Below are 23,950 nucleotides of genomic sequence, written 5' to 3'. Positions count from 1 at the left end.
ATTTCAGGTGCAACATAGTTAACTGCCACCAGATAAACTTATTTGAGGGTCCTGTATCCTTTTTTTTTTTTTTTTAATAGCTATGAGTAGGGCAATGGTGGGGCCGGGAGGACAGAGAGAGAGAGAGAGAGGGAGAGAATCTCAAGCAGACTCCCTGTGGAGCTCAGAGCCTGACTCTGGGATCATGACCTGAGCCGAAATCAGGAGTTGGATGCTTAAATGACTGAGGCCCCCAGGCACCCTGGAGTCCTATATCCTTCAAACAACACCAGTAGTGAGTTGGATGTGACAGAGCACAGTAAATTCACAATAGCTGGACAACTGGTCAAACACTGACTCAAGTGGGACCACCATCAAAAAGGGAAAGAATTTGGGGCACCTGGGTGGTTCAGTGGTTAAGCGTCTGCCTTCAGCTCAGGTCATGATCCCAGGGTCCTGGAATCAAGTCCCACAGCAGGCTTGAGTCCCACTGCTGAGCAGGGAGCCTGCTTCTCTCTGCCTGTTGCTCCCCCTACTCACACTCACTCTGCCTCTCCCTCTCTCTCTCTGACAAATAAATACATAAAATCTTTAAAAAACGAGGGAGGGGCACCTAGGTGGCTCAGTGGGTCAAGCCTCTGCCTTCAGCTCAGGTCATGGTCTCAGGGTTCTGGGATCAAGCCTCGCATCAGGCTCTCTGCTTGGCAGCGAGCCTGCTTCCCCCCCTCTCTCTCTGCCTGCCTCTCTGCCTACTTGTGATCTCTCTCTCTCTCTCTGTCAAATAAATAAATCTTTAAAAAATTTTAAAAATATAAAAAGAAAAAAATTTTTTAAATAAAATAAAAAACCAGGGAAATGGTAAAGTATGGCACATTTACATGAATGTGCTATACAACTGTTGACATCTGCATTATCCACTGCTCTAGAAAACTAGGCTAAGGAGATGAAAGAAAGCAAACTAAGCTTAGAACATTAATAGGTAAGTTATAAAAAAAATAATAAACATTTGGAAAAAAGTAAAAGCTCACTAATTAGTGCAAATCAAAAGAATAATTTTTTGCTTCTATGAGAAAAATTCACAACAACTGAGATTCTGTATGGACATGGAGAAGATGGCATTTTCACACCTTATACACAAAGTTTCCTGAAAAAAACAAAAAGAAGAACAAAGGAGTCCTTGACCTACCCATCAACTGCATGGAGAAAACTGGGCAAGGCCAATCCTTATAGATTTATTACACGTCAAATCTTAGAAACAACACCAGTGTCCAGGACTAATGTGGGGATTTGTCATTTTTTAATTATTTTTATTAACATATAATGTATTATTTGCCCCAGGGGTATAGGTCTGTGAATCATCAGGCTTACACATTTCACAGCACTCACCATAGCCCATACCTCCCAGGGATTCGTTTTTTAAAAATTATGTACTATGTACACTATGGAAACTTGAAAGTTATGAAATAGAATTATATTTCGCCCCATGGAAGAATGTTCCCAGGTATACCTAAATCAGAAGCACACGAGAGCAATATATGCTATTCTCAAAAAAATATATCAAATTTTTGCTTACACATCTATTTTCCTTTTAGGCTTTAATTGTTCTTCCTATATATCCATTTTCCTAATTTTTCTGCAACTTTATATATTATTTAAATAACTTAGGGGCACCTGGGTGGCTCAGTGGGTTAAGCCTCTGCCTTCGGCTCAGGTCATGATCGCAGGGTCCTGGGATCTGGCCCCGAGTCGGGCTCTCTGCTTGGCGGGAGGCCTGCTTCCTCGTCTCTCTCTGCCTGCCTCTCTGCCTACTTGTAATCTCTGTCAAATAAATAAATAAAATCTTAAAAAAAAAAAACTTAAAAACCTGTTTATAAATACAAATGAGATTTTAAAACAATATTCATTAACAGATATTTAATTAATTCATTAACAGATATTCACTAACAGAGGGAGATGTCTATGTTGGATAAAAACTACAGGATTCAAAACTAAATATATTATAGTCACACCTCCATAAATATTGAAAAAATACAGGTGGAACTACATCTGTTAACAGTGGTCAACTGGGGGGCTGGGTGAGCCTGGTGGTGGGTATTATGGAGGGCACGTATTACATGGAGCACTGGTGTGGTGCATAAATAATGAATTCTGGAACACTGAAATGAAATTTAAAAAATAAATAAAAATTTAAAAAAACAGTGGTCATTTGGGTGGTTGGATTGAAGCTTTTTTTTTCTTCCTATTTTGTAATATATTCAGTTATTAAATTTTATAATTAATAAAATAATTTTGGGGTACCTGGGTGGCTCAGTTGATTAAGCAGGTCATGATCCCGGAGCCCCAGGATGGAGCCCCATGTTGGGCTCCCTGTTCAGCGGGGTGTCTGCTTCTCCCTCTGACCCTCCCTTCTCTCATGCTCTCTCTCTCTCACACATTCTCTCTCTCAAATGTCAGGAAAAGGTAGGCTTAAGCAAGTTGGTACATGTGTTAGTTAAGATAACCTTAACTGTTCCACCACATAAACTAGCAGTTCAGTGACTAACAAACAACAGAAACCTATTTCTTGCTCACAAATAGTCCAAAATGGATGTTCCTGGTGAGTAGTGCCTCCTTTTACTCTCAAGTGTCCCAGCTGGGACAATAAATTACATGTGTGCCCATGATTAAGGAGTCCAGACTCAGGCTCCTAAAGATGGCTTCCAAGCTCCCTGCATTTATCTACATCAAATCTAGGTAGGGGAAGAACCTGAATGGTCAGACATGGGAGCACGTGATAGGCCAGGTCTGGAAAGTACCCACAACATCTCCACTCATACCCCGTTTGCTACAACAGTCACATAGTCACACCTACCATCAAGTAAGCCTGCACAACGGTGTGCACCTAGGTCCTCCGGAAGAAAAGGAAATTCTTTTGCTAAACCGCTAGCTTGCCTCTACCACAATTCCTTACAGTGTTTGCTGTTTGTACAGATCACGGGCCCAAAATTTTGTTCTGCCTATAAAACTAATGCCAGGCCGTTGTAGAAAAAAATGGCTAATATAAAAGGGAAAATAAGGGGCACCTGGGTGGCTCAGAGGGTTAAAGCCTCTGCCTTCGGCTCAGGTCATGGTCTCGAGGTCCTGGGATGGAGCCCCGCATCGGGCTCTCTGCTCAGCAGGGAGCCTGCTTGCCCCTCTCTCTCTGCCTGCCTCTCTGCCTACTTGTGATCTCGGTCTGTGTCAAATGGATAAATGAAATCTTTAAGAAAATAAAAAAAGTAAAAAATAAAAGGGAAAATAAGAGTCATAAAATGATTGCTATGGCTGTTGCTCCTTTTTAACAGAATCAGTACCAAACTGTATACACCATTCCACGTTCTACTTTTTCCACTTAATATCAGATAATGCAAAGTGCTCCGTGCCACCAAGCAGTCTTTAAAACATGATGCTATTTAATGTCTGGATAGCATCTCACCCCGTGAATATATCAGAATCAGCATTACTGATCTCCTGTTGTTGAAGAGTTGGAGGGTCTGAGCATTGGGAGAAGAGAGTCTCAGGGGACATGTCCACCTAGAATTTCCTTTGTCACTTGTTCTTTCCTACTGGAGCACGGACAGACCAGTTCTTGGCAAGAAAGGGTCTCACTCCCAGCAGACATGTGTGCGTGGGAAGACAACAATGCAGACATCACTTCCCCTCACACAGGCACTCCATAAAACAATCACAAGTTCATCAGCAGAAACTTCCCAAGGAGCTTCCATTGTCCTTCTCCACATGATACTAAGGGGGCCCTGAGAACGTCCAGAATGCCTCAGTAGTACAATGGTCTCCGACAATGCCAAAAGCAACGAGATTGTTTTCTGACCAGAGCGGCATCAAAGGGATGGAGAGGGAAGTGGCCTGGCCTCAGCGGGCAACTGCTGGCCCAGAGGTTTTGCATTTGGGCAGAATACGGGGCCTGGGAGGAGGTGGGAAACATCCTACTTTAATGTCCCAACATCCCAGAGGAGAAGACTATTGTAACTGACGGAAATGTAATAAAACAGTCAAAAGTAGATGTAACCAGCTATGAATATTGTGAAATGTATCACAGTCTTCCTTGTTCCAATATCACAATTTTTATTAAAATAGAAAATAAAAACATTAAAAGCATATGTGCCCCTGTTTGTTCTCCCACATTCCATTCCCATCTCCCACATAGACTGTCCAAATGCTCTCTCTAATCCCCAGCCCTGGCAAACAGACTTTTAAAAAATTTTTATTGCAAAATAGACACACATGAAAAGTACTCAAAACGTAAACAACAAGGCCAAATTTCAGAAACCCCACATATGTCTCTTCCCAGTAAAAATGCCCTCTCTGCCCTCCAACCCCAGAATTAACTTACCAACAGTGACTTTTTTTTTTTAAGTTTTATTTATTTTTGAGAGAGAAAGCCTATACAGGTGCTGCAGGGAGAGACAAAGAGAGGGAGAGAAAAATTTTAGCAGACTCTGTACTGAGCCCCTCCATCCCGCCCTCCCCCCACCCCTACTTACACTGTCTCTCAAATAAATAAAATCTTTAAAAAAAAAAAAAAAGTTAGACTAATGGTTTTAAAACAAAGTGTTGAAAAAGTTAAGTAACAATAAATTAAAATTACCCCAATGCTAAGGCACTAATAAAACCGTTATAGTATTTTCTCTTTTTTCTACATATTACCTTTCAGACGCATAAAGAAATTTCATGAGGTTGCCATCATTAAACATGTATCAGAGAAGGGATTAAGTTCTTTGCAGCTGTGAAAATCATGCATCTCTCTATATAAGGAGAGGGGCCTTCATTTCTATAAGATTTTCAAGTGGGGCTCTCACAACCATAAAAGTTTAAGAATTGTATTACTTTTTAATTCTGACATTTTTGAAAAAATTATACCGTATTACAATGTTTTTTCTGTGCACCCACAGAGTCTTCTAAGTATTTCTGAGGGTGTCTGTGTTACTCTGCAGTGATCTGTGATGCCTTATTCTCCATGTGTTGTGCATGTCCTTTATGTATTATAGGTGGTTCTTTATGGATTATAAACAGCCCAGCAAGAGTACATTTCCTCCTCAGAAGCCCCTGGGGTAGAGAATGGGGATTGGACTCATATCATGGATAAAAAGGATCTTAGCTGCTTTTCTTTTAGCCATGGTCTTTTCTGTGCGCAGGGAACCTTCTGGGACACAAAAGCCCTCATCTTGAGTAGGAAGCAGGAAAATAGGGCCGCCTGGGTGGCTCAGTCGTTAAGCGTCTACCTTCAGATCCAGTCATGATCCCAAGACAGGTCATGATCCTAGGGTCCCGGGATCGAGGCCCATATCGGGCTCCCTGCTCAGCGGGAAGCCTGCTTCTCCCTCTCCCACTCCCCCTGCTTGTGTTCCCTCTCACTGTGTCTCTCTCTGTCAAATAAATAAATATAATCTTTTAAGTTAAAAAAAAAAAGCAGGAAAATAGAAATCTTCAACTGTGTCATAATTTTCACTGAGTGTTTGTTGCGGGCTCAAGTGTCCTGAGAAAGTAATTATCAGCAGCAAAGTCTTGTTCTTCCCTTTTCCTTCCCTGGCAATGCCCTGCACCCACTCAGAAGAGCTACTCAATCTGCCTTCACAACTTCTAGAAAGAACTGGGAGCAGCTAAGGTATCAGCAGGGGTTCCAGGGGCCAGAGGGTCAAGACAGGCAGGCTTCTTCCTCCCTCTTTTGCCTCCTCCGACTTATTCCTGGTGTCCTCAACATATCCCACCCTCACTGCACACCTGTCTTTCATTCACCCATGTCCATACCTCACTAAGGTATAAATTAAATAAGCAATCTAGGAAATGTGCATTTGACGCTCTACCCTGGAGAGGTTGGAAATGGGGGAGACACGCAGCTACCAGCTTTCACGCATTGTTGGGGTATTATCGAATTTGGTGCGTTTAGGGTTCTGGGACCGGGCACCCCAAGCCCCCTTCCCAATTGCCCCAGGTTCCCACTTAGGCTGCCAGCACTGACTCAGCTGCTGTGCGGGAGACTGCGGCATTGGCTCAGACTACTCTCTTCCCCCCAGATCACTGGCAGTTGGTGGGCAAGCCTCCTGGGCAGCCTTGGATGATGAAACCTATCACAGCAGCAGAAGCATGGAACTGTTCTCGAGCCCTCCTCCCGCCCCCCCAGACTTCCTTCCTCTCTTGGGGGCTACAAGTCAGGCAGGAGGGAGCACCTGCAGCACCTGTCTGGGGCAGCCTTCCCAAGAAGATGCCACTGCTCCTGCTCCTGATGGCCTTTCTCCTACCTCCTGGGGCTGGGGCAGGTGAGTGATTGTCCCCTTTCCTAGGACCCTGGAGCCAGACCACCTAGACACCTCCTCACTCTGTATCGTTGGGCAAGTTATTTGAATTCACAGCTGCCCAGATTCCTCGTTTATAAATTAGGAATGATACCAATGCATACCTCCTAGAGTTCTACAAGACTTAAGTTAGTATACTTTATAAAACTCTTGGGGGGCGCCTGGGTGGTTCAGTGGGTTAAAGCCTCTACAGATTATGATCTCAGGGTCCTGGGATCAAGTCCGCATCCGGCTCTCTGCTCAGCGGGGAAACTGCTTCCCCCTCTCTCTCTGCCTGCCTCTCTGCCTACTCACAATATCTGTCTGTCAAATAAATAAATAAAATCTTTTTTAAAAAAGTTTTTTAAAATATATAAATAAATAAAACTCTTGGAATTGCTCCAGCACACAGTACATGTGAGATCAACGTGCTCTCTAAATTCATCCTGCTGCCCACCACTCCAAGCCTAGCCAATAGCGCAGGAACTACCATCAGCTCTTGTCTAGATTCTGGAAAAACAGACCCATGCTGATCATGAGTGGGCCCTGAGGAGGCCTTGGAAGGACCTGAGACTCTCCCTGAGGAAAAAAGTCTCAGGGAACTTCGGAAGAGAGTGGTGCTGCTCTCTGGGGAGCTGGGAGGGCACGAAGGTCTGGGACGGGGAGCCAGCAGTGCTTCCTGCAGAATGCGAGAGCCTTCTCCAAAGTGTGGTGCCCTGGAGACCCAGCTCTCACCCCCAACTCCTCCTTCCCCTGCATCATCTCTCCCCCTTCCCATCAGCCAGCCTTTCTGCAGCCACCACCCTGGTGCCCACAATATGGGTTCCGCTAGTGCAGAGGTAAGTGCCAAATGCTTCCTTCCAGGGGAGATCATCGGAGGCCGAGAGGCCAGGCCTCATTCCCACCCCTACATGGCATACCTCCAAATCGATGGGCTCAAAGTTTGCGGGGGTTTCCTGGTGAGAAATGACTTCGTGCTGACAGCAGCTCACTGCTGGGGAAGGTGAGAAGCTAGGGGCTGGGCCGGGGGTGGGGGGGGGTGCGGGGCGGGGGCAGACAGCCAGGACTGTGGACCCATGGGAGCCACAGGCCAGCCATGGGAAAGCAGGGCTCCAGCCATGAAGGAGTGAAAAAGAGACCAGTGGGACTTTGGGGGCGGAGAACAGGCCAGGGCGAATGGGGAGAAAAGGAGGACATGATCAAAAAGACCAGGAGGAGATAAAGGCACATGCTGGGGTTCAAAATCGTTATTTCGGCTATTTCTCAACTTATTCCAGGGGAAGCAAAATGCAGTCACTGGGTGCTCCCATCACCCCAAGCTCAGGGCTGAGAAGAAGCACAGAGGGCTGGGGCTCTGAAAACCATGCCCCCGCCCCCATCCCCGTCCCCTCAACTCCCTCAGCTGCAGTTTTACCACCTTGGGCGATCCACCTGCCCTGCAGAGCCTGGGGGCCAGAGCTCCTGAGGTTCACACCAACCTCTAGGCTACCTCTCCTTTGCAGAACTATCACTGTCACCCTGGGGGCCCACAACATCCGGAGACGAGAACGGACCCAGCAGCGCACCACGACTCTCAGAGCCGTCCGCCACCCTAACTATGATCCCCAGACCAACAGGAATGACATCATGTTACTGCAGGTACCTCTCGCCCCACCCTCTGGTTCTCCTGCCCAGCCAGCCAGCACCCAGTGCTGGGAGCTTCGTCATCCTGGGATTCTGGTGAAGAAGCAGGAGCAGAGTCCCAGGATGGGGATAGAGTTGTGGGCCTAGGGGCACAGACAATCCCTGAGCGGCTGCCCTTCTCCCCTCAGCTGGCAAGGAGAATGAGACCGACGTCAGCTGTGCGGTCAGTGACTCTGCCTCGGGCGAGGGCCAGGGTGAGACCTGGGGCCAGGTGCACTGTGGCAGGCTGGGGCCTGCTGGGCCTGAACAGGGAAACAAACAGACTTCACGAGGTGCAGCTAACTGTGCAGAATGATTCGAGGTGCTCCAATCGCTTCACTTTCTACGACAGCCAAACACAAATTTGTGTGGGCAACCCAAGGGAGAGGAAGTCCGCCTTCATGGTAAGGCCATGGGCATCTGCCAACACTGCCTGACACTGGGGCCTGGGCAGGCTGGGCAGTAGGAACAAGCTACAGCCCCATTAACCCCACACCCCCTGCCCCGTCTGGTGGAGTCAGAGCAGAGTGAGGTGGGGGCTTCTCCCATCAATTGGGGGGGGGGGCGACAGGAGGAGCACCGGACACACAACATATGTATGTGCAGGGTTTTCCTGCAGAAGGGGAAGGTATGTTGACATGGGCTGAGTGAGAGGCAGTAACTGCAGCCAGGCCTGAAGCCCAGCCATGGAATGATCCAGAAGACTAACTTCCATACCTCCACTGCCCTCCCTCTGAGAGCCAAGGGGAGCAGCAGGGAGGCCCTGCTTAGGGTCTCTTTCTCTCTGTGCCCACAGGGGGACTCCGGAGGCCCCCTGGTGTGTAACGGTGTGGCCCAGGGCATTGTCTCCTATGGAGATAGGAGGGGGTCTCCTCCAGCTGTCTTCACCAGGATTGGAAGCTTCATGCCCTGGGTTAACAGAACAATGAGACGCTTCAAACAGTAGTGCCAGACCAGCCCCCCAGACCAGCCCCCCACGCTTTGAGTGACTCTGCCCTGGGGCGGCTCCAGGGAGGGTGTCAGAGCCTTAATAAATGTCCATGTCTAGAGTGGAAAGAACTGATTTCTCTTGTGTTCATTGAACATCCTTCAGAGCACAAAAAACACATGCCAGAACAGAGTCTGAGCAGCTCCAGGAAAATGAGGTTCTTCCCCAGGACCAATTAGCCCCTCCCACAACATCGTGGGGACCCAAGGAGCTTCTTCCCTTCTCCAAGCCATCCAGTTCCCCATTTCTCCTCCCCCCACTGCCTTGGAGAAGGATGGAAAGACATCTCTCTGCCCTGGGCAAAGCTCTCTACTCTCCACCCTAATGAAGAGTCCCCTACTAGATATTAAAACAGACTCTGAAACTATATCCCGGTGCTATGCACAGGACAGGCAGACCGAAGGGACAGAATTGAAGTTGCATACAAAGTTCAATTTAATATTTGATAAAGGTGGCAAATCGCTGGGAAACAATGAACTTTTAATAATGGTATTAGAACAACTAGATAGTTAAGGGGGGGGGGATGCAGTTAGAGATAAAATTAGACCTATTCCTCACACTAAAAGCCAAAACAAACCTCAAATACATAAGATACCTACATTCAAAAAAATGGGTGCCTTGGTGGCTCAGTCGGTGGTTAAATGGCTGCCTTCAGCTTGGCTCATGATCTCGAAGTGCTAGGATAGAGCCCCGGGCTCTGAGCCTCTGTGTTCCTGCTCAGCGGGGAATCTGCTTCTCCCTCTCCCTCTGGCCATTCCCCTGTTCCATCTCTCTCTCTCTCAAATAAATAAAATCTTTTTATAAATAAATAAATAAATGGAAAAAATGAAATTATACATGTACTAAAAGGAAGAAAGAAATTAAGATTTGCTTGCTTAAAAATAGCTACCAAACACTCACATTCACGGCATCGCTATTCACAATGGCCAAGAGATGCAGGCAAGCCAAGCGCCTATCCATAGCCAGTGTTCTTCTCTTAAACCCTGAAGCCACACCAACCCCCACCGGAGTACAGACCACTGCTCTCATTTTCTTATTTTGATTAGACTCTAAAGTTATACAAAACTCCACGCAAAATGTTGACTAAAATAATGACTTGTACCCTAAAAATTAGCCCATGACTATTATATCAATATTATATTCAAATAAAAGATTACACTAAAGTCACAAAATTTAAACCATACTTTAAACACCTTCTTAAGATAACTGTACAGAATCAGCTGGGAGGTTTTTATACATCCATCAAAATGCTAATTACTTCTTATAGTGTGATGTATGCCATCTGAAACTTTTGCAGTTTCCATAATCTTAAATGGAATAATCACTGAACACATATTTTACCAAGTCTAACTGGCTATATATAAAAACACTTTGGTAAATTTAATCATTATTGTATGGCTATTTTTTTTTATCGGAAAGTCATTTGCCTATGATATTCCGTGTGAGCCGTGTATCAACAAACTTTTAATCAATGTTACGTCTTTGACAATACTTAGGCACTCCCTACACTTGCTACCATCTACCCATAGGAATTACCTGTTATTTGCCTGCTCCGGGGATAATAGTCTTATTATTAAGTGTTTGAGTTGGCAAATAGGAAGAATACTTGGTGGTGGAGAAGGGGGAGGGGAGAGCGTTGGAAGAGTCCATTCAGCCCTTCCTCTCTGTGACATTTACTTAGAGCCCCACTCTGGACTCAGTGCCAAGGAAACATCAGGGAAGACCCATCTCACCTCCAGGTCTTTTTCACCAGTCAGCACTTCCAAGGTAGCCCTTTGCTTTGCCTCCAGCTGCCCTGCTGGAAAGATTTCTACAGACCTCACAGTGTTCACCTCCAGAAGACAATTCCCATGATCATCCCAGAAGCCAAGCTCATCCCCTATCCCTCCATAAGTCCATACTCTTCCCTATTAAGTAAACCTCAGCAGCAGAACTTTGGTAAGAAAGTATTTTGCACACTGAAAACTAGTGCAAAAGGACTCAGTTCCTCCCACTTTCCTTCTCCAGGTACAGACTCAGTATTAGAGGCCCTCCTGACTTAACCAAAAAGCCATAAAATGATGAGGCGCTCATACAGAAACTTCACGGGAAACTTCTCTCCCAAACCAATAGCTCCTGCAGACTTGCTGCCTACAGAGGCCTGTTGCCTCCACTCCCGGGGCAGAACATCAGAGTCAGGAGAAACTAGACCCTGGCAATTCACTAACTATAACTGGACACTAACTACAGCAGAGTTGCAGAGGTGAAGGCTGGTCACTTTGATAATGACGTCTGAGTGCGTCTGGGGAAAGGAGGATGCCCCAAGAGTAAGTTGGACAGGAACAGAAAGTTAGACAGAGAATAGGGATGTTGAGAGCTGGGGTTCTTCGAGAAGCATCTTCTGTCACTGCTGCAGTCAACAGGGATGCTGAAGAAATGGGATCAGAATGCAAAGGACCTGGGACCTCCCAGCCTGGACAGAAAGTGCAACTTGCCTCCAGACAGCTGGTCCAAAGAGGACGGGTGCTGAGGGAGAGGACACTGAAGATGTGGGCACTACGGTCACCCCATCTCTGTCCACCTAAACCACGCTTATTTGCACTTACACTTCTGCCCTCCCAGGACAATGAGCTCTGCATCCATCCCTGTCAACACAATTTGGGAGAAACAATATGCTGCCCCTGCAAACAAGTTCAGAAGGTCAAAATTCACCCCAGTATATTTTTCCCAGTACCAGGACACTAATTTGTAGAGTGCTACCTGGGTACTTAGCCAAAATAGATAACAAAAAGTAAAACATGGGGGCGCCTGGGTGGCTCAGTGGGTTAAGCCTCTGCCTTCAGCTCAGTTCATGATCTCAGGGTCCTGGGATTGAGTCTCGCTTCGGGCTCTCTGCTAGGCGGGGAGCCTGCTTCCTCGTCTCTCTCTCTTTGCCTACCTCTCTGCCTACTTGTGTTCTCTCTCTGTCAAATAAATAAATAAAATCTTAAAAAAAAAAAAAAGTAAAACATGATAATATAATGTGTAACAAATAATCACACACATCTAAGTTTTTCTTGAAGACTGTTTTGAGGTGTTTTGAAAATTTATTTTATTCTTTATTATTTAATTTTATTTTATTGTATGCTATTTTTAAACTATTCCACAATAAGATTATTTACTGTGGTCATTAGTAACTAACTGTAAGACTAGTTAAACAATTAACATGTATGGAAAGAGTATACTATCTTGTGTTTCTGCCACTTAAACAGCAATTTTTTTCATCTTTTTTTAGAGAGTTACATTTTGTTAGCTATCTTACTGTGTTGTTTTAGTATACAAAAAACTGTGTGTCATTATGTATATTATTATTATTTCAAAAGACAATATCAAATACATGAAGTTTAAGTAGACAGTGTCCAGATAAAATTAATATAGCAATGCCGTGTTATCTCTGCCTTATGACAGAGTAAAATCTTGTTGCGTTTCTTTTTTCCTCTTAAAATGATATTAGGTGATCTGCTCGCCTCTAGAGAACACCCTTCTCTCTTTTGGGTAGGAACAGAATGAGCTATATTCAAACATCATATTCACTTTGACTTGGAGCTCTGCTCTTACCGTCCACATTACACTGATTCCCAGTCTCATCAACCTAAACATCCTCTTAACAAATACACTTGAGCATGCAGTCCTGAGGATTTTACTTCTTAGCAACAACAGGCAACTTGCCTTGCAGGAGTGAGTTTCCAGTTCTCCCAATAGAGCTCAACCACTGCATCTGCAGGATTGCTCTGGTGGACAACCTGCCAGTCAATCAGAGTCCATCATGTCACGTGATGTTCAAATTATCCTCCTGTATGAAAGGGGAGAAGAAAGGGACCAGGCCCCACCCCACAACACTTAATCAGAGTTACTCATTGGTGTTTTCATTTTTTTTTTAAGATTTTATTTTATTTGTTAGAGAGAGAGAGAGAACATGAGTGTGGCTGGGGAGGGGGCAGAGGGAGAGGAAGAGCAAGAAGCAGACTCCCCAGTGAGCAGGGAGCCCTGCACAGGGCTGATCCCAGGATGTGAAATTGTGACCTGGGCTGAAGGCAGATGCTTAACTGACAGCCACTCAGGCATCCCTGCTCATTGGTTTTAAACATTTGAATACTAAGCATGGGTGCAAATTTTACTTAGGGAAAATATTCATGTCTTAAGAAAGTCACAGTCTCAAAGTACACTGACAGGTATTAACCAGCTCCATTAAAATAGGAGACCTAGAAAGGAAAGGGGCCAGCACAGCCCTGGGGTGAGTTCTCTTAAATCTTTGAGCTGTCAGGAAGAGAACAATGTTAGCTTTATCAGGACAACCTGGGACCACACCAAGAACTCAGGTGTGTTGGTCTGTCAAAACCCTCCTCTCAAACTCTCCTACTCGGTCATTACCTTATCTTCTCCCTACTCTTGTCAACACCCCATCTCCACTTCATCCCCATCCTCAGCCCCAGCCCCAACACTTAGCATTTTTGCCTGAAACTACCCAGAAGTTGATGGACAACTAGGTCTTGCCTAGTGTGTTTTAGGAGAGAGAGACTGGTGCTTGGTACTGTTGCATTTATACCAAAAACAAACAAACAAAAACAACTCCAACTTTCAAAAAATAAAGTTCTACAAAGAGTGGGTTTGGGTAGATGTCTGCTATGTTGGGAAGTATACACCTACCTACTCACAAATCCAAGGCATGAGAGGTCAAATTGATCCTCCCTCTTAAAGGATCTGACTTAGGGGAAAGGGATACCATTTCTGGCTAATATCAAAGCCCCCTCCTCTGCTCAGAGTCTCCTGGTGAATGTGGTCATGCTATCAACAGAAGATGTGGTTCCTGCAAAAACCTCACCACAAAGACCTTTCTGTGTAGGGGGAAAAGGGATACGGTAAAGGTTCATCTCTAGAGAATCAATAGAACCAGGAGGAAATTGTTGATCACTGAGCCTGCCCCTTCTACTTCACCTCTAGGATTGAAAAGCCTGGAAAAAGAAAACACACACCATTTCAGACCCATTCAGCCTTTTGAGAAGATGCTGCTGCTCCTGTTCTTGTTGGCCAATCCTGTTCTGGTAACCCCCTAAGAGGTAAGTGACCATCCTGTTAAAAAGAAAACCATAGGGGCACCTGGGTGGCTCAGTGGGTTAAAGCCTCTGCCTTTGGCTCGGGTCATGATCCCAGGGTCCTAGGATCAAGCCCCGCATCAGGCTCTCTGCTCAGCCAGGAGCCTGCTTCCTCCTCTCTCTCTCTCTCTCTCTCTGCCTGCCTCTCTGCCTACTTGTCATCTCTGTCTGTCAAATAAATAAATAAAATCTTAAAAAAAAAAGAGAGAGAAAGAAAGAAAGAAAAGAAAACCATAAGCCCAAAATGTCTTCACCTAGATCAAGTCCCCAAACCAGGGCTTGATACCTAATCTAACTGTAACTTCAAACTTCCCCCAAAAAAGTAGTCTTAAATAGTCAGTCAGGAGTTTTTTAGTCAGTGCCAATTAATCTGCCACATGGGCTCTCTTCATGCCCCTAAGGAAGACGAGGTAACCTGGATAATAAGACCCTTTGCTCTTTCTGTAAGGAAAAGCCACACTGCCTGAAACAATCCTCTTCTTTTGCTTTCTTGCCCTATTCTCCTTCTAGAAAAACTCTCCATTTTGTGCACCTCCTCAGAGTGACCCTCTGTTTTCTAGATGGGATGCTGCCTGATTCATGAATCATTTAGTCAAGCCAATTAGATCTTTAAAATGTATTCAGCTGAATGTTATGTAACAAACCTTATCCTCAGAGGCCTGGCTTATTCCAGCACTGACATTTCCACAGCGTCCCAGTGAGGCTATCTTGTATGATCCTTCCTTGCCTCAGTCTACCCCCAAAAATACGCCAAACCCCAGATGCATTGCTGGATATACAGAGTACAGAAATTACAGAGCCAAAAAGTGCTCCCAAAGTGACCTGATGGGTCCTCTCCTTCCCATGGGGCACACCCTGTCACCAAAAAGTGACTTATTATTAGGATGCCACAGGACCCTGGTGGCAGCAAAAGTTGAAAATTAGGGCTGGAACTTCCCATTCTCCAAAGCTGAAAGTGGTTATCTATCCCAGAATTGTCAGAAAGCCCTTGAATTGGAAATAAGTAACCCAAAAACATCATAAAATCTTGGAAACAAAACTGATTTTGGCAATATGAAAGTGGTCAAATAAGGATCATTTGGATATGGGGCGACAGAACCCTAGGCTCTACCAGCATTGATCTGGCAACATCTAATCCAACTAATCACAACCAGCCTAAAGTTAAGAGTCCCTGAGAAGATCCTCCCAGAGTGGTTCTCAGCCCCGGCTACACATCGTAATTACCTGAGAAGCTTATAAAACTCCCCATGTTGGGACTTCCAGCTGCCAATCCTGCATGTAAGGAGCTTGGAAGCTGACAAACCATCCAAACGACAAGTAAAAAGCTGAACAGACTAAAAAAATCTACTCTTCTTGGGACCATAAGAGATAGGGGGACACAGGCCAAACCACTACCCCATGACTGGGGAGACTGACAGGCAAATACAGGGAGTCACAACTTACTGGAACAGAGCAGAAACCACTGTGGGAACCAGTGCTGGTGTAGGTAAACCTGAGCTATAATTGACAAATTGCTGGAGGCTCAGTGTAGACAGTCTGAGAGTTAAAAACTCCAGGAATACTGGTCATAGGGGGACCCCACACTTTTGTGAAATTTACTTTCTAGAGCTTAACCAAGTTTTCACAGCAAATACTGAAGAAAAATCTCCTCATGCTTCTGGCAGAGAGAGGAGGAAAAGGCCCCATTCTGAAATAAAACAGAACACTCTGTTCTTCTTAAGAAGGTCTGCTCTCTGTGAGGATGCGTGGGTGGCTCAGTCTGTTAAGCATCTGCCTTCTGCCCAGAACTTGATCTCAAGAGTCCTGGGATCAAGCCCCCATTTGGGGCTCCCTGCTCAGAGGGGAGTCTGCTTCTCCCTCTCCCTCTGCCCCTCCCCCTGCTTGTGTGCTTGCTCACTCTCTCTCTCTCTCTGTCTCAAATAAATAAATAAAAATCTTTAAAAATAAATAATAAAAGTAAATGGATGGAGGAAAATACACTACAGTAATACTAATCAAAAGAAATACTAATCTTATATTAACTTCAGGAGACCAGACTGCAAAGCAAGGAAAGTTATCAGGAATAATGAAAGGGATTACATAATGATAAAGGGGTTAATTCTCCATGAAGATACAACAGTCCTTAAGATGCATGTGCCTGTCCGCAGCAGCATCACACTATGTGAAGCAAAAACTAATAGAATTGCCAAAAGAAAGAAGTGAATCCACCTCATAGTTGGACACCTCAATACCTCTCAGAAATGGACAGATCCAGAGGCAGAAAATCAGTAAGGACACAGCTGAACTAAGCAACACCATCAGTCAATTTGATACAATAAAATCTTTAGTCCCCTTCATTCAACAGCAGCAGAATGCATATTCTTCTCATGATCACATGGAACATTCACCAATATAAACCACATTCTGGGCATAAAACACACCTTAGCAAATTTCAGAGAATAAGAATCACACAGTATCTGCTCTTATACCACGATAGAATTTAACTAGAAATCAATAATACAAAGTAAATGAAAAAAATTACAAAATATATGGAGATTAATTAATGCATGGGTCAAAGAAGAAATCTCAAGAAAATCTTTAAAATATTTTGAACTAAATAAAAACATGACTTATCTAAAATTAGTGAGATGCAACAAAAGCAGTTCTTATAGGGAAGTTTATAGCAGTCAATGCCTGTGTTATTAAAAAAGAAGCTATCTCTAAAATCAATCATCTAAGTTCCCAACTTAGGAAACTAAGAAAAGAAGAAAAATCTAATCCAAAGTAAGCAGAAGAAAAGAAATAATAGAATTAGAGCAAAGAGAGGAAATTGAAAACAGGAAATTGAAACCAAAAGCTGGCTCTTTGAAAATATCAATAAAATAATAAGCATCCAGCTAACTAGGAAAAAAGAGAGAGAGGACATAGGTCATGAATACCAAAATTAAAAGAGGGGCATCACTACAAATCTCCTGGACACTAAAAGAATAATCAAGAAATTCTTTGAGAGACATTTGGTGACTCAGTGGCTGGCTCCTGATTTCATCTCAGGGTTGTAAAACTGAGCCCCCTTGGCAGGCTCCACACTCAGCTTGGAGTCTGCTTAAGATTCTCTCTCCCCCTCTCCCTTTGTTCCTCCCCCTACTCCCCTCCCCACACTCTCTCTAATTAAATAAAAAAAATATTTATTTTTAAAAAGGAATTCTTTGGGGCACCTGGGTGGCTCAGTTGGTTAAGCAACTGCCTTCAGCTCAGGTCATGATCCCAGGGTCCTGGGACAGAGCCCCGCATCGGGCTCCCTGATCAGTGGGAAGCCTGTTTCTCCCTCTCCCACTCCCCTGCTTGTGTTCCCTCGCTCACTGTCTCTCTCTCTCTCTTTGTGTCAAATAAATAAACAAACAAACAAATAAATAAAATCTTTTAAATACATAAATAAATAAAAATAAAAAAGGAATTCTTTGAGTAACTCTGTGCCCACAAATTTGACAATCTAGATGAAATGGACCAACTCCTTGAAAGACACAATTTGCCAAACCCAACACAAGAAGAAATAGATAATCTGAATTGGTCTGTATCTAGTAAAGAAATTACCAATAAATGAATAATCTTCTGAAATAGCAAGCACCAAGCCCAGACAGGTTCGCTAATAAATTCTACTAAACATTTTAAGGAAGAAATCTGTCAATTCTCTGCAATCTCTTTCCGAGGATAGAAGCAGAATACTTCCTAATTCATTCTATGGGGCCAGCTATACCCAAATACCAAAACCAGACAAAGACAGGACAAGAAGAGAAACTACAGACCGGTAACTCTCATGAACACAGATGCAAAAATCCTCAACAAAACGTCATCAGATCAAATGCAATAATGTTTTAAAAAGAATTATACACCCCAACCAAGTAGGATTTACCCAGGTGTGCAAAGCTGGTTCAACAATTGAAAGTCACTTAATGTAATCCATCACACCAACAAGCTAAAAAATAAAAATCACACAATCTATCAATAGATGTAGAAAGAGCATCTGATAAACTCTAACACTGATTTATGACAAAAACTTCCAGGAAACTAGAAACACAGGGGGAACTTCCTCAACTTGATAAAGAATATCTACAAAAAAAAATCTACAGCTTAAAAAAATAAACTTACATTTATTATCATACCTAATGGTGCAAAACTAGAATTCTTCCAATTAAGATCAGGAACAAGGCAACAATGTCTCACCACTCCTTTCAACATCATACTGGAAGTTCTAGGGGATGAAATGCTATAAGAAAGGGCAGGGGAAATGTATATGGATTGGGAAGAAAGAAAAAAAATCTGTATTTATTTGCAGATGATGTGATTGTCTATTTGGAAAATCTAAAAATGAACAACAACAAAAAGAGCCCCAGTTGAAACTAAGGTTGCGGGCTACAGGTTTAGGAAACAAAAATCAATCACTTTTCTATATACCAGCAATGAACAAGTGGAATTTGAAATTAAAAACACAGTATCATGTACATTCGCACCTGAAAAATGAAATACTTAAGTATAAACTTAACAAAATATGTGTATGATCTAAATAAGTAAACCTACAAAGCTGATGAGTGACAGCAAAGAAAAACTAAACAAATGAAGACGTATTCCATGATCATGGATAGAAAGACTCAAAATTATCACAATTTCAGTTCTTTAGCTCATTGGTCCTAGAAATATGTTCTACTGACGCTAGAATGGAAGGTTGTCTGTGTATTTATTGTCTTGTTCCATGGCTTTTAAACTGCTCTGTGAAGCCCCTGGATATGGAAAGGAAGGTAATCTATGAAACAATCTCAGGTCCCCAGTCCCTGACTTTAATCAGAAGAACATATCTCCAAAACTCTTTTGGTTACAGACATAGTATAAAATTTTCCTTCATAAAAGATATACCCAGACTTAAAAAATTAAAATTTGGGGGGCTCCTGGGTGGCTCAATGGGTTGAGCGGCTGCCTTTGGCTCAGGTCATGATCCTGGAGTCCAGGGATCGAGTCCCGCATCAGGCTCCCTGCTCAGCAGGGAGTCTGCTTCTCCCTCTGACCCTCTCCCTTCTCATGCTCTCTCTCTCTCTCATTCTCTCTCTCTGTGAAATAAATAAATAAAATCTTTTTTTAAATAAAATAAAATAAAATTTTTGAAACTCACCAATGTAGAGCAACTTCCTCCTGTGGAATATAAAGAAACTGAGGCACAGAAAGGGGAGTGACCATCTGAGGCCATTCAGGGATTTATCGCCAGAGCCAGGATGGGAAGCTTGGTGTCTCAGCTGCCAGGCCAGTACTCCCCAAGATGTAACCACTTTGAGCAGCAAGAGGGCTTTAGCTCTCCTAGTCACCTCCTTCCCCCCCAGCCTGCATCCCAGCCTCCCCCATCTGCCTACCCAGACAGACAGCAACCTGGTCAGAAAGTATCTGGAATTCACCCTCTGCCCTGTTCCACCCTATGTATGAAAACATAGGTACACATAGGTACAAACAAAACACATACCATATGACAGTCCGTATAATACTTCCAGACACCTGCCCTACACACCTGCCCCACATCAACCCAGGCAAGCCCACTCCATTCTGAGTTAAACACCCACACCCTATAACCCCATCAGTTCTTCATTTGTTCCCCACGAGATGGCAGGATCACATTAACCACACAAGACCCTCCCTATAAAATATCTCAAAGCCTAGGGCTGGGATGTTCCCAGGACCAAGTTCTCTTGAATTCCATCCAGCTGATACTAAGATATCCTTGACAGGCAAAGCAAAGAAGCTCAATGGGAGAAGGGCCCATCCTTTCTCCCAGAGGGAAGCTTTAGTTAAGTGTCAGGCCCAAGAGTGAGCTAAGGGACCCATTTTCCTAAAGCAGGCACCATTTTCCATAAGCAGTAACCTTAGAAAAAAAGGTTGATGACAGAGTCACAGGCCTAGGGTATCGCCCTTATCTTAAGACTGCTTAATGTTATCTTTGGGGAAAAAAATGTGACTTCCTTTATCAGCTTTCCGAAAAGCGATAGATAGGATAGAGAAATAAATGCCTTCATGCAAGTCAGAATTTCCCATGATCTTGATGAGGCTCATGATGAGAAAGTGATGAACTTGAGAAAACCAACATCCTAACCTGGCTTTCATTTCATTCTGTTACTTCCAGGATTCTCCCCAATTCAAGAAGCAGTCTGGAGAAAGCTGGTCACTCCACCCTGCAATTTGTTAAAGGCAAATCGTGACACTGGTTAGGACTTCCCCAATCTCCACTAGGACCAGCAATTCCCACAAAACTTTACAATAAATAAAAATGCTCACACACTCACCCCTCTCCCCAGGCTACTCTGCCCAGCGGGAAAGTCTTAAAGGACATTTCATTTTCCTGCTGAGGGCCCAAAAGCAAAAGAGAGAGAGAGAGAGAGAGAGGGAGAAGGAGGAAAGAAGTTAAGTTATCCCCCATCCAACTTGACTTAGGTTGAGAAGACCTCTTTTTCCTGAGTCCTGGTATGCTCAGGGCCCCTGAAGGATAGGACTCCTGCCTCTTTCTTATGTATATTGTCATCTGTCCACCTTCTCTAACAGATTCTGAACACTCTTTTAGAGCACCAGGGCCTGGTTTCTAAAACCTTGCTGTATCTCTACTGCCTTACCCTGTCTTTCCCACCCTAATGCTATTTCAGTTTCTTCCTAAATTTGGCATTACTCCACATTTTGCAGACATTAAAAATATTTTTAATTATAATATAACTTTATGACAATTAATTTGAAAATCCTGATTAGAAAACTGACTGATTCTTAGAAAAACATAACCCACCGAAATTTGAAAATAGGGGCACCTGGGTGGCTCAGTCATTAAGCATCTGCCTTCGGCTCAGGTCATGATCCCGGGGTTCTGGGATGGAGCCTGCATCAGGCTCCCTGCTCAGCAAAGAGTCTACTTCTCCCTCTCCCTCAGCCCCTTCCCCCCAACTCATTCTGGTGTTCTTATTATCTTTCTCTCTTTCACTGTCAAATAAACAAATAAAATCTTTAAAAAGTAAAATAAAATAAAATCGTCTCCCAAAGAAAACTTCAGAAGTTAATATAGAAGACTACCTTCACGACCTCCAGGTGGGTAAGAATTTTCTTAAACAAGGCACAAAAAACACTAATCATAAAGAAAAATATCTTTAAAAAGAATTTTGTTCATGAAAAGATGAGAGGGTGAAAAGGCAAACCACAAAGTGGAAGAAAATATTTGCAATGCATATATATGACAAAGGAATCGTATCCAGAACATATAAAGACACATAACTTCCACAAATCACTGAAATAAATACAGGCAATGTAATTTTTTTAAGATTTTATTTTTAAGTAATCTCTACACCCACCATGGGGCTCAAACTCACAACCCCAAGATCAAGAGTTGCATACTCCTCCTACTGAGCCAGTCAGGAACCCCTGGACAATGTAATTTTTTTTTTTTTTAAGATTTATTTGACAGAGACAGAGAGAGAGAGAACACAAGCAGAGGGAGTGGCAGGCAGAGGGAGATGCGGGACTTGATCCCAGGACCCCAGGAGCATGACCTGAGCTCAAGACAGGCACTTAACCAGCTGAGCCACCCAGGCATCCCAGCAATGTAATTTTTTAAATGAGCAAAATATCACACATTTTGCAAATCAAAATCTCAAAGTGGCCAATAAGTATGTAAAAAAAAACATTTTTCAGCAGGATTAATCTTCAGAGAAATATAATTAAGAACTGCAATAAGATACTGATACATACTGTTCATGGCAGATCTATTGCCAATAGTAAAAACCCTGAAAATTCCAATATCCCGCAGAATGGATATACAAATTGTAGAATAATCTACACATAGAATACAAATCATACAGGAGAATGAAGGAACACCATTCCAAAAAACCCATATGGATGAGTCTTCAAAAACATAACACTGAATAAAAGAAGCCACACACAAAAGAATACATACTGGTTGATTCTAATTACATAAAGTTTTAAAACATATAGGCAAAATTAATCTAAGGTGATGAAAGTCAGGGTAGAGGTTACGTTTAGGGAAAAGAAAAACAGTGGCTGGGAAGAGCAGAGACAAACTTCTGGGCTGCTGGCAATGGTCTCTTTTCAGATCTAGGTTGTAGTGCTCGCTTCAGCAGCACATATACTAAAATTGGATCAGATCTAGGTTGTAGGTTCATGAGAACATCACTTTATGAGAGTTAATTGGGATTTTTAACTAAAATAGTTGACATTTTATTTTCACATTTCACAATACAAATGAAAATTGATTTTTTTTTTTCATCCCACTACATCCCCGCCAAAACTATTCTTGATAGGAAGGGGAAGCAAATCTTCCTTGTCCTGCTATTAGAAAACACCCAGAGTCATATCACAACCCCATGATCTCCTGGGGAAGTACTACAAGTAATATAAAATGGACGTAAAGAGTGGCACCTGGGTGGCTCAGAGAGCTGAGCAAGTGACTCTTGATTTTGGCTCAGGTCATGATCAGGTCATGATCATGGGACAGAGCCCTGCCTCGGCCTCAGTGCTCAGTGTAGAGTCTGCTTCAAAACTCCTTTGCTCCCCCCGATCGCCCACCGTGCTTGCACTCACTCTCTCTCTCTCAAATAAACAAATAGAATCTTAAAAAATGAAATTAAATGGATATAAAGAGGCTCCCCTCTCTCCTTATTTGTCTGATGGACTCATTCCTGTCTGAGTGGACACCATCATGGGGCAGGCGGGAGACGTCACCACTGGGGACCCAGACAGCATTGGCATGTGGCCTTCTATGGGTGCCCTCATTCCAGGAACAGCTCCCACTGGCATCATCCCAGGAGGAGGAAAGCCCCCCACATATGGGGTGCTGGCAATCATACCAGGGCGAGGAGGACCCGGGAGACAAGAGGGAGGTGGGATCATTGCCCCTGAATGGAGCAAAGAATGGAGTAGGAGGTATCTTTCCTTGTCAAAATGGAGCACTTGTTCTGTCGACCAGGCTCTGAGCCTGCTTTTCCAACCATTTCTTTTTTTTTTTAAGATTTTATTTATTTATTGGATAGAGATCACAAGTAGGCATTGGGGGTGGGGGGCAGGCTCCCTGCTGAGCAGAGAGCCAGATGCGGGGCTTGATCCCAGGACCCTGAGATCATGACCTGAGCTGAAGGCAGAGACTTAACCCACTGAGCCACCCAGGCGCCCCTTTTCCAACCATTTCTGATAAATATCTTTCACATTCTCTTTGTGTTTCCTGCCACTGCAGTGTGTCCTTCTCACAGAGGAAGACTCAAGGGTGAAGTATGGTCACAGTAGTCACAATAAAATTTAAGCATTTTGCTCTGCAGGCTGTTTACTGGGGATATATTTAAGATTTGTGTACTTTATGGGGTTTTGTGAGGGGTTTTTTTTGCTGAGATATAATTTACATGTAACATTGTGTGACTTTAAAGTGTATAATGTATTGTTTTGATATATTTACATATTGCAATACAATTACCACTATAGCTTTGGATAAAATCTCTATCACATCACATAATTATCATTTTTTATGGTAAGAATATTTAAGATTTAGTGTCTTAGCAATTTTGAAGTATATAATACAATGTTATTAACTGTAGTCACTGTGCTATGCATTAGATCTTTAGAACTTATTCATCTTTTAGTTGCAAGTTTGTACTCCTTCACAACATCTGCCCAATTCAGGAAGGAGTTGAGCAACTTCAAGAATCCACAGAAATATGGTCCTCACAGTGTGATCTTGCATTTAAATGAGAAACATTTACCCTAGGAAATGCACTCCTTTCTTCTCCTTATGACAATCCTGGCTGAGTGGGCACCAAAAAATCAGTCCTTCAAGGGAGATGTTGGTGCTTAAGTCCATCCACCACGACAGTATCAATATACCAGCCAAATGTTCAAAATTATATCAA

The 23,950-nt window shown here is 43.5% G+C and overlaps 1 protein-coding gene across 1 annotated transcript; it reads left to right on the top strand.

Annotated features, from left to right (window-relative positions):
* Nucleotides 1–6,217: 6,217 nt before the first annotated feature.
* On the top strand, nt 6,218–9,010 carry LOC308345827 (cathepsin G-like; the record flags this gene model as incomplete). Its single annotated transcript, XM_080808348.1, has 5 exons — nt 6,218–6,272; nt 7,152–7,290; nt 7,790–7,925; nt 8,099–8,353; nt 8,746–9,010. 5 exons carry the CDS (start codon nt 6,218–6,220, stop codon nt 8,893–8,895), a joined length of 735 nt encoding a protein of 244 aa, XP_080664474.1. The 3' UTR covers nt 8,896–9,010.
* Nucleotides 9,011–23,950: the final 14,940 nt, after the last annotated feature.

Source organism: Martes martes (assembly GCF_963455335.1).
Source record: "Martes martes genome assembly, chromosome: 7".
In the NCBI taxonomy this organism is placed as follows: Eukaryota; Metazoa; Chordata; class Mammalia; order Carnivora; family Mustelidae; genus Martes; species Martes martes.
This window is presented reverse-complemented; position numbering and strand designations above follow the sequence as displayed.